Source organism: Hippocampus guttulatus, chromosome 4 (genome assembly GCF_054856545.1).
Source record: "Hippocampus guttulatus isolate MCC_2025c chromosome 4, RoL_Hgut_1.0, whole genome shotgun sequence".
Taxonomy (NCBI): Eukaryota; Metazoa; Chordata; class Actinopteri; order Syngnathiformes; family Syngnathidae; genus Hippocampus; species Hippocampus guttulatus.
In genome coordinates this window covers 17,249,807-17,265,116 of record NC_141264.1, presented here as the reverse complement: position 1 = coordinate 17,265,116, position 15,310 = coordinate 17,249,807, and the positions used below count along the sequence as shown (strand labels likewise).

The window sequence follows — 15,310 nt, the reverse complement described above, 5'->3', positions numbered from 1 at the left end:
CTGAATTCCAGAAAAAAAGCCAACTTTTTGTTCATATCACATGGGATGATATCACTTCATATCTCAAGGCACCACTGTACATCTATCTCAACACTGAGTGATAAAATTGCACATGATATTGCACCGCATTGATCATTGGAGAAGAAACACAAATCAAGAGTTCTTTTTATTAGCTCTTATCATAAATCTTGGTCACTATGCCGTAGATGATTTTTTTTTCACAAATAGAAAGGACAATTTACCATACTCCTGTGAGATTCATTGCAACAGTTGGTTACTAGAAGGACCATCAATTACAGTAAATCACCAATAGGTATGCTGTGTTTAGGGCGATCGATTTGTTTCGGAAATCACACATGACAGAAGAATGTCAGCAGCACAATTTAGACAATTCATTTTGTACATGACCGAAAAAAATAATTGGGCATCTTTTCGGCTGAGTGGCCTGCGTTGAGGAAAAGGATGTTTGCATGTGAGGAGTTACACAGCATGAGGGAGCAGATCAATATTGTCCTTAGATGGAGCTCAAGGCACGAGGACCACCCTCATGGTGTTGGTGTAACCGGAACCTGGACGCCAGCCGGTCACAACGAGGGCTACGTCACCACTCTTGAAGAACTTCTGGTGCTTGCCTGCACAGGTAACGACAACATCCAGATTTCGCTAACAAAGCACTAACAAGTCTTATGATCACAACATGCTTGTCTTTTGGTGACTCCGAAAGTCAGCAGGGTCTAAAACGCTTTTTGGCCACCAGTACTCAGCAGTGGCCTACGCGTGGAAGTTAAAGAGGCTCCCTCTATAGAAATGTTAAAATCTTGACCTGAGACGCATTTCTATTTAATGTGATTAAACGACACCTAAAATGCAAAAAGTCTCATTCCCTGACATCTGGATTTTGGCCTGTTTTACAGCCGCTTCTCCTGCCCCACCCCCCACACATTTCTTTTCTTTTTTTTTACCCTTAAATGAGTTTTCTCAAAGTGTTTCCTTGCCCAGATGAAGGGTCTAGACCAGGGGATGTCATTGATTTTTGTGGACTTGATTTATACAGCAGTCTTACTCATTAAATACTGCATTCCATTATAATATATTCACATGCCCACATATCCATTTTCGACACGGCTTACCCTCTCCAAGGAGAGCCACGGCAGTGTGACCCACATTCCTAATTACTGTACAGGCAAGAGAAGGAGTCATCAATAAGGTTGTACTAATTTTTTTTTAAATCATAGTAGAGTAGTAATAAATTACAACTAAGCTGTACCGGGTTGTGCTCTGCTTGTCAAAAGTACAGTACCGACGTGCATACCTCATTTTGGCAGGAGTGACAGTCCCATCAAGGGTTATGAAAAGCGTGGACAATTAGCTTGGCAATGCCATAAGCACAAAGCTCGAAAGGATTGTGTCATGTCCATTCAAATCAACGTCTGATTAATGGCGCGGGCTCTCGTGTGGTACAACTACACGTCTCTCGAATATGCAATTTTTGGTCCAGTGTATAGTTGTGTTTTGTTTTGTTTTTTGTCAAGCCCTTCTGCAACAGCATCCAATCATAACGGAGGTTAAAAACAAAAAAAGGAAGGAATGAGGACTTCCATGCACTTCCTCCTCCACTGTCGTCTATATAGCCATTCCGTTTTGAGACAGTATTTAATACTCTAATATAAAATGGCAACTTTTCACGATAATCTCATTGAAGATTTCTATTGCCCATCCCTAGGTGCCACTGTCCTCTACTCCAGTAGTCCCCAACCGCCAGTCCACGGACCGGTACTGGGCTGCACAGAAAGAATAAATAACTTAAATTCCAACAACTTACTTTTTATTTATTTCGGAATCTGAAAGATGTTTTATTTTGAAAATTTACCGGATTCTCTATTACATCTGTCTGCAGTATGTCACTTGACACAGACGCGCTTCTCGGTCACGTGATAGGTTACCGCTAAAATGAAACCCAGGAGCTAGCAAAATGAATAAAAAACAAACGTCTTTGAAAGGTTTTTTTTCGGGAAGGGGAAAAGGCCCAGCCAGGAGACAGAAGAGGAGCCTACGACTTTCAAGAAAGAGAAGGCTACATTTAATAGTCCTACTTAAAATACGGATTTATCTCAATGGGAGATTCCCACGCACGTAGCCCACTCTGCGTAATATGCAGCGATGGTGAGTTATTTTTAATGCACTTTGTATTTGCGGTGTATCTTATTTTGAAGGCAACGAGAGAGTGTTGCGGCCACATAGGACGTTCCTCGTATCATGATTCGTGTTTATTATCATGTTTAGAAAATACCACAGTTTTCATGTCATATCATATTATTTTGTTGTATTTATCTGCCACACCTTAAGGGCCAGCCCCTGAAAATATTGTCTGAGATTAAACCGGTCTGTGGGGGAAAAAAAGGTTGGAGATCCCCGCTGCTATACTCTACTTCATTAAAATGTTTCGGTTACAAGCATGCTTCTTTGTTACTCACCAACTTCCAGGGCAAAGTTGACTCGCAGGTCGACGTCCTCGGCCCAGACGTCGTTGGCGGGTTTGGTGTAGAGCACGGGGTAAATACCGCGGTAGAGGTGAGCCTGGCGCGCCGCCTGACCGCAACGGGTCACGGCGATGATGGGTGCACGGGGCCTGTACCTGGATAGCATGTGAGCAGACCTGCACGAGCACAAACCAAGTTCCCAAAAAATTTGAACACTTTGAAATGTAGTTACAAAAAGAACAGTTGATTGGAAGTATTCTATATGGAAATATACCTCCTCTGTGGCAATTATTATTTATAGACATGGCAATACACGGGCGTTGGGTTCGATTGAGTGACTGGAAGAATATTGTGGCTGTCAGAAGTAAACATCATTGCAATAAAGTAGATGAATAATTTGAACCCTTTCAAAAGAGCCTCAACCTCAAACTCAATTCAATTACAATTTTCCCAGCAGAAGCAGTGATAAGTCTTTGACAGTCCAACAATTAGATATTCATCTCATACCTGTTTATATTCCCCAACGTTTACATTTTGTCAAAATGAGCCCAGCGGGAAATGTGACATCAATTTGACGTTGAATATTGGATTTTGATGTCATTTTGATGTTGGATTGACATCAGATGCCCACCGGGAATTTAATGTTCAAATTGTGTTTAATGTCACTACTTTTTTTTCCTATCCAGTCCAGTAAATATTTTAATTTCAGTTGTATGGTATTTAACTACTATTATATACATTTGCATTCAATCTTCAATCTCATTTTTATTGAACCCCAATGTGCAAATATCTTTTAACTGTAACGTCATGCAAGTACAGTATTTTTATTTTCCTGTATTTTAGTGCAGTGTTTATGTTCAAACAATGCATAATGTTTGGATGGCCTCCAACAATGTTAAATACAATTTTTAAGGGAAAAAAACCCCCCTCTGACTTGTTTTTGAAGACTGAGGCCAACTATGCTAAATGTATTTTAAAGTTGGCCATATGGTAAATATTGTTTGAGCTGGCATTTGGTGGAAAAAATTGGAAAACTAGTGCTCATTGTCCTACATTTGTGAGTGATAAATTTGTTTTCTCATTCACATGAGAACATTTGTACTGAATGTAGAATAGCTACTATAAATTCAACATCCCTTTTGGGTTTGACTGTTGTTTTCATGTTGACGAGTAATCAAAGTATTTTCTCTGTCGCCGCTACACGCTCCTAAAAAGCGAGGCGCTATTTGTCAGTCAGCATTTCATCACTGGCCAGGAAGTGGACAGGAGGCATTTGGAGCTTTTCGGGGCACGCTGACATCTGGGAACAACTTGCTGACAGCAGTGAGGCTGAATCAAATTGAAAAGTTGCAAAGTGAAACAATGAAGGAAAAAAATGCGATAAAGCTCTGCGGAGATGAGAGGGCCTCAACACAACATGATCTTGCATGTGTAGTGGAGCACGTTGATGAGGGCCATAGAAATGCAACTGGAAATGTTGGCGGCGTGGGGGAAAAAGTGGTGGACGATCCAGAAAAAATGGCTAAAAGACTTTCTTCAACGTATGAGCAATTTAACAGTTTTTTTTACTCTCTCTCTTTTTGTCCTCTTTAATTCACCTCATTATCTTTCTCATCCTGAGATAATGTTTGTATGTATTGCTTTAATTTGTAAGTCAACTACATAGAGTGTATGGGGGGGGGGAATATATTCAAAACAGTTGACATTGTACCTGCCCAACTAGTTCTCCAGCAACTGTAAATGGTAGTAAGAAATGCTGATGTGTGATGTTCTATCAATCATAAGCACTTCACTACCCATGAAAAAACAGCTGCCTGTATCACATGCTTTTTTGAGGATGAACTCCTTCGTGCGAGGAATGAACAGGGAGTTAAAATTATCGTTTAAAATGTCAGGGTTCAGCTCCCAAAAGGTCAGAAGTGGCTCACTCCACTCGAGCCAGGGGCTGGGGGGGGGGCTTTGCTGTGGGAGGCACGGACGGATGGGGTAGGTACGATTCTGACCTGCCGGTTTTGGTGAGCACAATAATGGCGCTGGCGCAGCACTTGAAGGACGCCTCCACTGTACCGATGGCGACGGTTTCCGTGGGGTCGCGGGTCAGGTGGGAGGTGCGACGCAGCTCTTCGAACATCTGCCTGTGGAACATGGCGGCCTCGGCTTCACGGGCGATCTGAACATGGGGATGGGGGTGGTTGCGAGAAGTGGGAGAAAAACATTTTCTCTCACACCAATTCAATTTGAACTCTTATCACGATATTTTTGCTGACCATTATCACACCGTCAGTACCTAATATTGAGCCATGCCTCATGGCACGCTGGTTGGGAATCATAGTCCCGACCCTTATAGGCCCCGATGACCCCTCACCTGATGCTGTGTGCGGACTGCCTCCAGGGGGTAGTCCCCCTTGGCCGTTTCCCCGCTCAGCATGATGCAGTCATTGCCGTCCAGCACGGCATTGGCGACGTCGCTGGCCTCGGCTCGGGTCGGACGAGGCTTCTTGGTCATGCTCTCCAGCATCTGAAGGCCAACAACAACATGTCATATCACGAACCCAACAAAAAGGAGAGAGACAGCTCTCACCGCCGCGCTGACAGACCTGCGTGGCGCAGACGATGGGCTTGCCCACCCTGTTGCACCTGCCGGTCATCATCTTCTGGGCGATGAACACCTTTTCCGTTGGGATTTCAATACCTAGATCTCCGCGGGCGACCATGATACCGTCGCTGGCCTCCAGGATCTCATCGAATCTGCAATTGAACATTGAAAAGTCTCGTTGGGAAGCTGCGGATTATTCCAGTTGATTTACAAATTAGGATGAAAGGCAGACATATAAGGTTAAGGAAGGGCCATTTCGACCGTCTATCCGGGACAAAAAAAAACATTGGGTACCACAAAACCGTTTTGACATCAAAAGTGAGGATAAAACTATATATTGTTTTTTTCTGTTTTTTTTAAAAAATCCATATATGTCGGATTTATGAAAGCAATGAACTACTCCAGATAGCCAGCACAAAATGTAATTTGTGCATGTAAGGGAAACCTTTTGAACAATGAAAAAAGACGCATTCAAAGAAATATTTCTGTGTCTATTTGAGTCATCATATTCATGAAATTCAAGTCACGTTTGAATCATCCACCCGGAAACCAAAAATCATTTGTCACCTTGAATTAAAAAGTACTACTTCACTTAACATTGCAAAATAGTTGCAATTATAATATTTATTGTATGTGCTTAATGTGATTTTTGCTCCTGAAAATCAGCGTACAATGTCGGCACATCAGGATCGCAGACGTCACCGCCATTTCACACGTGATAGTAAACAGTCATGTGTGAGATGCAAGCAGTGTTTGTTTTTAATCTAGTTCATGAAGCATTAACTCTTCTGCTTTCATCACAAACATTTCTTCAATGTATCAAGTGTTTGCGTTCTCGTGGTCGAACAGCTTCATATATTTGAGCACCAGATGTCAAGGTATCAATTTACCTGCGCACTCCCTCGTGGTTCTCCAGCTTGCTGATGATTTTGATGTCCTTGCCTTTCTCGCCCAGGGCTTTCCTGACGGCATGAACGTCGGCGGCCTTGCGGATGAACGAGGCAAAGACCATGTCGACGCCCTGCTCCACACCAAACTTCAGGTCGTCAAGGTCTTTCTCGGACAGGGCAGGGAGGTCGACGGCAGCGCCGGGCAGGTTGACGCCTTTCTTGCTGCCCAACATTCCACCGTTTTCAATCTCGCACATCAGGTAGTCGTGACCTTCGATGCAAAGACTTCACTCAGTAAACCGATGTTTACCTTACACTATTTATGTCGCAGCATGTTGTCTTCTGTGAAATAAGTAAGGAGTAGAAACTAAGTAAAGATAGATTGATTGCTTCTCATCTCTGCTGGTACAGTACCTTGATAAGAAAGTCAGTCCCTCAAACTAATCTTTGGTCCTACCAAGGTTATTACAGTTGAAGAAAACTAGCAAAATACCGTGGTCGACTGGTTAGCACATCGACTGGGTTCAATTCTGGCTCCGGCCTTCCTGTGTGGCGTTTGCATGTTCTCCCCGTGCCTGCATGGGTTTTCTCTGGGGACTTCGGTTTCCTCCCACATTCCAAAAACATGCACGGCAGGCGTATGTAATACGCTCTAAAGCAGGGGTGTCAAATATGCGGCCCGCGGGCCGGAACCGGGCCCCCCGGCGAGGTTCGGTCAGGCCCGCAGGATAATTTAAAAGTAAAAAAAAATACATAAAAGACACGGAATTTATATTTTTAATAAGATGCAATTCATGGATTATCCGCTATTATCCGATTTTCCCCTTAGTTTGTTAAATGTAGGCAGGGATTACATTTAGATTTTACATGCACATGTGTAAATGGTTTAAAAATTCCTTTCTTTATAAATTTCGTTTAATCTTAAAATGCATTAATATATTTTTCAATAACAATTACTTGTTAAAGTTTTGTACAATCAGTGGGATCAGTTGGAATGCATATATGTGAATGATAAAAGTAAATCACACATTTGTCTAACGAAATCTAAGGTGTTTCATTACATGTTTTGTAACGTTTTTCTAATGTTCTTGTGCTTCACTATACCAAAAACAAAAGAAAGACATGATATTTTGGTTATTTATAGCAGAATATGGTATCATTTTAATGGTCTACAGCCCACTTTACATCTACCGAGGCTGTACGCGGCCCAAAATGTGAAATGAGTTTGACCACCCTGCTCTAAAGTGTCCCTAGGTGTGATTGTGATCGCGAATGGTTGTTTGTCTATGTGTACCCTGCGATTGGCTGGCAACCATTTCGGGGTGTCCCCCGCCTACAGCCCGAAGACGGCTGGGATAGGCTCCAGCACGCCCGCGCCCCTCATGAAGATATGCAGATTAGAAAGCAGATTGATGGATGTTTATAGAACGACCACACTATAATTGTAGCAAAAATGACCTTCATTTTCGTCATCGTCAATCAATTTCTACAATTTATGTGTTATTGTATGGTTGTTGGTTGGGAATTGTAGTTTGTTGCTCTATTACACAATACTGAGTGACTTTTTTAAAATTTTGTTCTCAAAAAATACATACAAAACATACAAAAACCAAAAACCAATGCTAAAACTAAATAAATCTAAAAGTAAAATAATTTTGACCAAATAAAAACTAATTAACCATTCAAAAAAAACAACTTGAAATAATTGAAATTTGAAAAATGAAATCAAAATGACCTACCTGAAATAGTTTAAGAGCAAATCTTAAACTATTTTAACCCTGGCTCTTACCGATTTCTGTGACCTTGAGGGAAATCAGCCCGTCATCGACGTAGATGTGGCTTCCGCTCTGAACGACCTTGGTGATGTTTTTGTAGTCGAGCCACAGTATCTCCTCATCACAGTTCTCCTTGTAACTGTCATCAAGAGTCAGCTTGATGGTGTCGCCTTTCTTCAGCTCGACCTCAGCGGTGCCACTCTGAGCAACAAGAACAAGAGCACATTGATGACCTTCATTCTCGTGTCATTTGTGCAAATCCAATGCCGGTACACTGATGGCTGTGGTGATTCTTTAGCAAGAAAAACTTACACCCCTGATGAGCCCTGTCCTGATTTCTGGTCCCTTGGTGTCCAAAGCGATGGCCACTGGCCTATAGCTGAGTGAGCCTGCTCCAAAGCTTTCAGTTGCTTCACGGACATTCTTGATGGTCTCGGCATGGTACTGGGACATAAGTTGAAAACAAGGAAAACCGATGAAACAAAATTCATTTTCGTACCACAAACTGCTCTTTTAAAAGGTGTTTCTCTTTTTGGGGGAGCTTTGAATTGAACAGTGATTTGACTAATTGATGGGGTAGATCAATCTTTTTTCACCTCAGGCAGGTGGAAAGGGTGAATCGTTTTCTTACGCAGCAGCACTTTAAAAAAAAGTAATCGATGACTTCATCACATCTTGACTGGATTTTTGTGTCACACGATACTTTGGAGTCAGCCGGTTTTGTAAGTGTCTCGTTTTTAAATTATATTATGCTTAACTGTCCTGTGTTTTGTTAAGTTTTATATTTATGTACATCGCTTTATTTCAGCTCCTTTTGTTTTTAAAGTCCTCCAGAAATGAAACTGCGTTAAGGTGAGTTTTTCATCGTCTCTGCATGTTATGCCTCAGGAATGGGCAGCTGGTGGCCTGTGGACCACACCCTGAGTCCCCCCCCCCCGCTTTTTTTTCTTTACAAACACTCAAAATTATTCAAAAAATGTGAATATGCAAGAGTCGACTATAGTTTTAAGTTGTAATGTTACCAATGACCGCTAGAGGTCAGACATGCCTTAGATGCATTCACACTGTGTCTTATACTTCCCAAAACTCCAACCTGAGTAGGTCTAATCATTTTTGGTTGGATGTGAAGTGATAAACAGTACGTCAATGATTTTAAAATTTTCACTGAGTTGATTTTTTGTGAAAACATGTACAAATTGACTTCTTGGATTTTTATGTTGGTTACTTGTTTAGCAGTTTTGTGCCCTTCTTGAATGGTAATTTTTTTTTTAAGCAAGAGGGTCATTTGCACTGAGAAAAATTTACAGTGTGTGTGTGGTTATTTTTTGTTGTTTACTTCAAACCCTTGGTTGTTGGGTTAGGATAGTGGATCTTTTATACATGTATTGAAAACTGTCTTATAAAAAATGAAATATCCCGACACGTATTTTGCACACGTACGTATTTTGTCCATATTTAAAGTGGAATTCATACATCCGGTTAGGAAGTAGCCCAGATGAAAAATTGTGGCCCCCTCCCTCCAGCATTTACGTTGCCTATCCCTCTCATACAAATTCCAAATGCCACCACCAAAGGGTGCAAGTGATGGCAAATAGAATATGATGATGACTGCCTTAGAATGATAAAAGGAACTTTGCAGTATGGGAACGTGAAGCATGCATCACTGTCATGGCTGCTCAGTAAAATACCGTGAAAGCTCACATAACCAGGCAAAGTTTTACATATTTTTATTATCAGCAAAGGCCCAATTCTCCGATGTTTTTGAAATATTAGATTGTCAACCAATAAGTAAATTGTATTTACTGTAGTATGACAATATATTGGTGTCTAATTCTGCACTTTAACAAACGGAATCTAGATAACCATGGACAGTGTGTCGCTTTCTTGTTACAAGCTGCGAAGAGGTGTAAATCCAGAACGACAACTGCGACACCAATTTTAGCTCGTGACGCAGTTCAGGTTCACTGTCCCAAAACAGCTGCTTGAGGTGTTAGAAGAATATTTCCTCCAAGGTTTGTGTACATGTGTGTGTGTGTGTACAATTGGATGCTCAGCGGGCATCAACGTAATTTGCGCAACTGTTAGAGAAGTTGCAAGAGCTCGTCTAAATAACCTATTCTGTTATTAAAATGTTAACGACTTATCCTATGAGGAATGTGCTGACACGATGTGTTCTCAGTGGTGCAGTATGTTGAAAATACTGAGGAGAGGAAGACGACAAATGAAGAGAATAACGTCAAGGTTACTTCCAGTGGGGCCACACACCCCACATGCCTCCATATAAACTCTCTGGATCTCCAACTATTAATAGCTGCACTGACAAGTGACCAGGCCGAGGTCAATTTCATTTTGTCCTTCCCAAAACAATTCGTGCATCCACTTTGCTTTCATGTTTCTCCGACTACAACCACAAACTGTACACTAACAAGCCACAACATTAGGAAGACCTGTGAGAAAAACAAATGCCTTTACACTCATACAATATATTTTACAGTCTGTCAATTGCAACCGCTAATTTTTGTTTTTGTTTTAGTGCGAGGCCAAGAAGAGAGACCTTGTTCCTGACTCTCCTGCTGATATCGTATCATCACTTTGATGTAAGACAAAGTTGCGTGTGGGGGGGGGGGGGTGCACAGTCGCATGAGCAAGAGAACTGTTCATGTGACATATGACCTCGCCTAAGGAGATATTTAAACGTCTTAGCAGGAGCCATCCTGGCTGTAAGCATGCAAGTTTTTATTAATTTGGCCGTCCTTCTTTCTTCGACTAAATGATACATTGCACAAACCATGATATTTTTTTTCTCCACGTTACCCTTTGTTTAACTTTTAAAGAGTACCACGTGAAGGTTCTTACTGCACCTAGTCCACTCAGGTGACAGTGAATGCAAAGAAGTATGACCTTTGTGAAAGGTGATGGGTCAACGGGGGACGTGTTTTTTTTTTTTTTTTTTTTTGCCAACTCACTGGCCTCGTTGCAACATTCATGCCAAATCACTAGCTGCCACACAGATGGAGTACAAGCAACTCGATCCTATTACAGGCTGTGACAGGTCACATGACGATCATGACTTCTGCCGACTGTAAAGGGTAAAGTCACTTTCAGTCGCTCCCATAGGGTGAGCGCGCGCTGCTGCCGCGCCATAACATGGAGCGTATTTCTTACACTCTGCGTCCATTGCAAAATAAATGCACTGTACCGATATGTTTTTGGATGGTTAGTTAGTCAGTCAATCAGTCTTGCGGACGAGGCTGACATTTTGTTCCACGGGCTACAAATTCTGCCTAGCAACAATTAACTCTGCCAAGATTTTTTTTTTCTTGAAATAGTTCAACGATATTATTGTGTTTTTTTTTATTATGTGATTCAAATGCCTCATCGATCCTTTCACTGTAATTGATAAGACTTTTTAGGTTTTCATACGCAAAGCCCGCTTCAATACTGACATCGTAATGGAAAAAGCGTCACTCGGGTCATTTTCCCCTTCGTGTGACGCTGCTGCAAGAGCATCCAGCTCTCGCTATTGTGGGTCATGCACAATCGGTGTCATCGTGACAAAGGTTGAAACTTTTGGTAGCTTCGATAAAAATGGGTTTGTTTTCTTCTTAACTTCAACTTCTCGCCGCTCCACTGGGATCATTGCTTTAACGTCCGCACGACGTACCGACAAGTTTCCGTCTTCCTGACTCAAGTCTGCACATGCTCAGTAAGAAGATGGAATAATCCATTGCAATCAGAAGGGAGGGGATGAGGGCGACGATGATTGATAGATGAATCATTTTGATGTTTTTGAGTTTGTGAAATAAGACTGAAACAATCATTTCTTTTAATCAAAGAAAACATTTAGTTTTTATGAATTTCCCCAGGTAAATGCCTTTGCTTGCCTAACGGTAAATCCGCCACTGAGTTTGCCTCATGGGGGACAAGTATGTCTCAATTACTTCCATACTTACTGTTTTTCATTTGATACTTTTCTAATTACGGCCTGTAAGTGTTTTTAATGCAAATATTTAATGTAAGGGTTAGTGCGTTGACCTCACAGTGCAGAGGTCATGGGTTCGATCCCGGTTCCCACCTTCCTGTGTGGAGTTTGCATGTTCTCCCCGGGTCTGCTTGGGTTTTCTCCGGGTACTCCGGTTTCCTCTCACATTCCAAAAACATGCATGACAGGCTGATTGAACACTCCTAATTGTCCCTCGGTGTGAGTGTGAGCGCGGGTGGTTGTTCGTCTCTGTGCGCCCTGCGATTGGCTGGCAACCGGTTCAGGGTGTCCCCCGCCTACTGCCTGAAGACAGCTGGGATAGGCTCCAGCACGCCTCGCGACCCTTGTGCAGACAAAGCGGATCGGAAAATGGATGGATGGATATTTACTGTAATAATAACTTTACAACTGTGTAATGTAAATTAGCGGTAGACGACGGCGCCTTTCCCCTGAAGTACACATACAGGTTATGTCGCCAACCCCGAGAACACCCTACACAAACCCCAATGCACTCACTTCATGTGTGCCATGCGAGAAATTCATTCTTGCAATGTTCATCCCGGCCTTGATCATCTCCTTGGCCATTGCCACAGACCGAGAGGCAGGCCCTGCACGATAACATTTTTACAAGCGATATCAAAGTCAAAGACATCAAGTGGGGTCACTCGAACTGACTTTCATGGACTTGGCATTTGTGTCTGCGTGTATTTCTGACCGATTGTGCAGATGATGCCAGTGTTGCGGGACACAGCGGGTTCCGAGTCGATGTCCAGCAGGCACATGTGCTCGATGAAGGTGTCGGCCATGGCGGCGTGCAGCTGCTGGGTGTGGATGACGGAGGACTCCTTAGACTTCGACATGATTGGTGCCTTCGGGATTACGACTGCAGAAAGAGGTCAGAGGAAGTGATTGATTTCTCATTGATAACAATGACAGGCATTCATTTTAGTCCAATTGGAGACCTCCTGAAAGTAGATTCCAGTGCTAATGTAGTTTACTTCAACCGCAATAATCAAACATCCTTTTAAATTAATTCCGCTTTGACAGTGCCAATCTAAATACTTGGTTACTATGGTAACCCTATGAAAACCACTTGCTCTGATGTCGTCGCTATTGCGTGGAAACCTCATCCTGCACCGTATGTACAAATATGGTCAATTTTATACTTACTCCTCGTGTGGTCTGTTATTTTTATAAATTACATTGGGGAACACAATTTTTTGTTGAATTAGGTGTGACACCTTTTTGGACAAATTTTTGATCTCCGTGTTTCTCTATCACGTCAAGGTTTGGAGTGATAAAATATGAAATAAATCGACTTTCTTAGCCAGTTGTTTTTGTTTTGTTTTGTCACTCATGGCTCTTAGACCTTTGAAAGAGAGCCTGCGAAGTTGATGTAAGTCTTCATCTTGTCTTAGATTTTCAATTGTAACAATGTGGTCTTGATAAGCCATCCATCCATCCATTGGAGATGCGAGGATTCTGCCTGACAGTAGGGCATCACATTTTTAGGATTTTATTTTATTTTTCTTTGCTGATTGGCTCAAATAAATCATAGTCTACTAATCTGCTGCCTTAGGGTGATGCCATTTTAAATGTTCCCAAATATGGTTCCTGACAAAGAGATGCTTGCCAATAACATGCAAGAAAATCTCAGCAGGGTCTATATTTACACTTATAGTCATGTGAAAATAGTAAGCAATAGAAAAGGAAAAAAAAAACAAAAGAAATCAATGGCCGAGGTGGACCGATGCCCAGTGAGACAAGTTTTCGTGCGAGCTGATTAAACATCTCATGTGCGTAAAGCAACAAGGACAGCAAAGCGCCTGCCTGGCTGCACTCTCCACATTCCACTGCGAGTTCATGTGGAGCTGAAGAAGAGGAGGATCAGGTCACTTTTGACACAAGGTTGAAGCACGGTCACAAAGGGGACTCTGCCTCGTACTGTTGAGGAGCCAGACTTCACGACTGTTGGCGTATCCTCGAGGCATGATGAACCAAGTCAGTGCTTGGAAACACCAAGCGTGCTCGGACCCCATTCTCACTCCCAGCACTGGCCAAAAATAACCATCTAGGAGTATTTCTGGACAGTTGACTATGGGGTTATTTTTCTGTCTTTACACATTTGAATTTATGTAATCATCAAAATGTCACTGCGCAAAAGTCAACTATGGTAGGTTTATTGATCTTATATCATCAAATCAGATGTAAATATTAATGGCTGGAGTAGCGTTTCGTGTGCACTTGTAACTGTGTACTTGTAATTAAACGGGTGTTTCTCAATAAATTCGAATAGTGTGGAAATTTTATTTCAAATTGCAATGAGGCATTCAGCAGATTAAAATGTATTGTTTTAATCAGTTAGTATATTTAAATTTACAGCTAACAGAAAACCCAATTCGCCATCTCAAGAAATTGCAGTTTTGAATAAGAAACTAGCAAAATGATTTTTTAACAGACAAGTTAGACAGGAACTGATCTGGGAATATGTTTGATCAATCAATATGTTTTTTGACTTTTTTTATTGAATTACTGAAATAATTTAAACATTGCTACGATGTTGTAATTTACTTAGATGCACCTAAATAAAGCAAAATGTACCTCGGAGCAACGTAACGTATGTAAAATGCATACAATTAAAGCAAAATTGAAGCAGGAGCGAATTGATTTTTTTTTTTTTACAAAGTTAAAATGAATATCATTTAAAACGTAGTGGTGCCAAATGTCCGTATAATAAACAAAATGTTTATGAAATTAGAGATTAGTACCAATAAGTACCAAAATGGAACATGAAGGAGAAAAATATAGTCCATTGTGTAGATAAATTACAAGAAAGTTTGGGAGAGTTAATGATGATGATTTTTTTTTTCGCAGACTATGAGCAAAACGTTGAACTGTTTGTCCTACACACACACTTTGTATGTGCACTCACCTTCGAGATGAACTTTGCAGGGAACCAAAGCGCCACTCGACTGACAGCGGCGGCTGGTTTTATGCTCCTTGGTTGACCGGAACTACTTTCCTGCCACCAAGAGAATGAAATGCGCTACAGAGGTGTTGTTCGTCTGGTTGGTCAGAATCACTCCACCGTTCCGAGTAGACATGCAAACGCACACACAAACTATTGCCAATTTTATGTCTTAGCATACTCGCACAAGAGGAGTATTTCAATTCACTTCTGTTTCAAAATTCCCAAATGATAAGATTATTCATATCATTTATTTACAATTTTTAACCAAAAAATACTGTATGTGTTTTTACAGGGCTCTAATTATGATGCAGTTTGACGACTCTTGAAGCGTTCTTGGTTGAGATGATTTCAAATCATGTATTTTTTTAGCCCATTTTTTTCTTTAACCAAACTGCGAAACCAACGTTGACCAGGTTATTATCCAACGAGTAAACCTATATCCAAGTCCTTCTCGTAGCAGCAGTATCCTCTAGTGGCTGATTAGTGGAAGTGGATAAATCTCCCAGCATCAAAACATGCAACAGAGTTTAACGGTTTCTGTAAAGTATTGCACATCATCCGTCCACCCATCCATCTATCTATCCATCCATCCATCCAATCAGTATCTGAATTGCTT

General features: G+C 41.5%; 1 protein-coding gene across 1 annotated transcript; it reads right to left on the bottom strand.

Moving 5' to 3' along the window:
• Window positions 1-153: 153 nt before the first annotated feature.
• Window positions 154-14,784, bottom strand: LOC147206260 (pyruvate kinase PKM-like). The gene is made up of 11 exons (XM_086108895.1): window positions 14,656-14,784; window positions 12,439-12,606; window positions 12,240-12,331; window positions 8,054-8,185; window positions 7,756-7,942; window positions 5,967-6,237; window positions 5,078-5,228; window positions 4,846-4,998; window positions 4,484-4,650; window positions 2,475-2,656; window positions 154-632 (listed from the first exon to the last, which is right to left on the bottom strand). The coding sequence occupies exons 2-11, from the start codon at window positions 12,581-12,583 to the stop codon at window positions 526-528; spliced, it is 1,587 nt and encodes a 528-aa protein (XP_085965021.1). The 5' UTR covers window positions 12,584-12,606; window positions 14,656-14,784; the 3' UTR covers window positions 154-525.
• Between the last annotated feature and the right edge of the window lie 526 nt (window positions 14,785-15,310).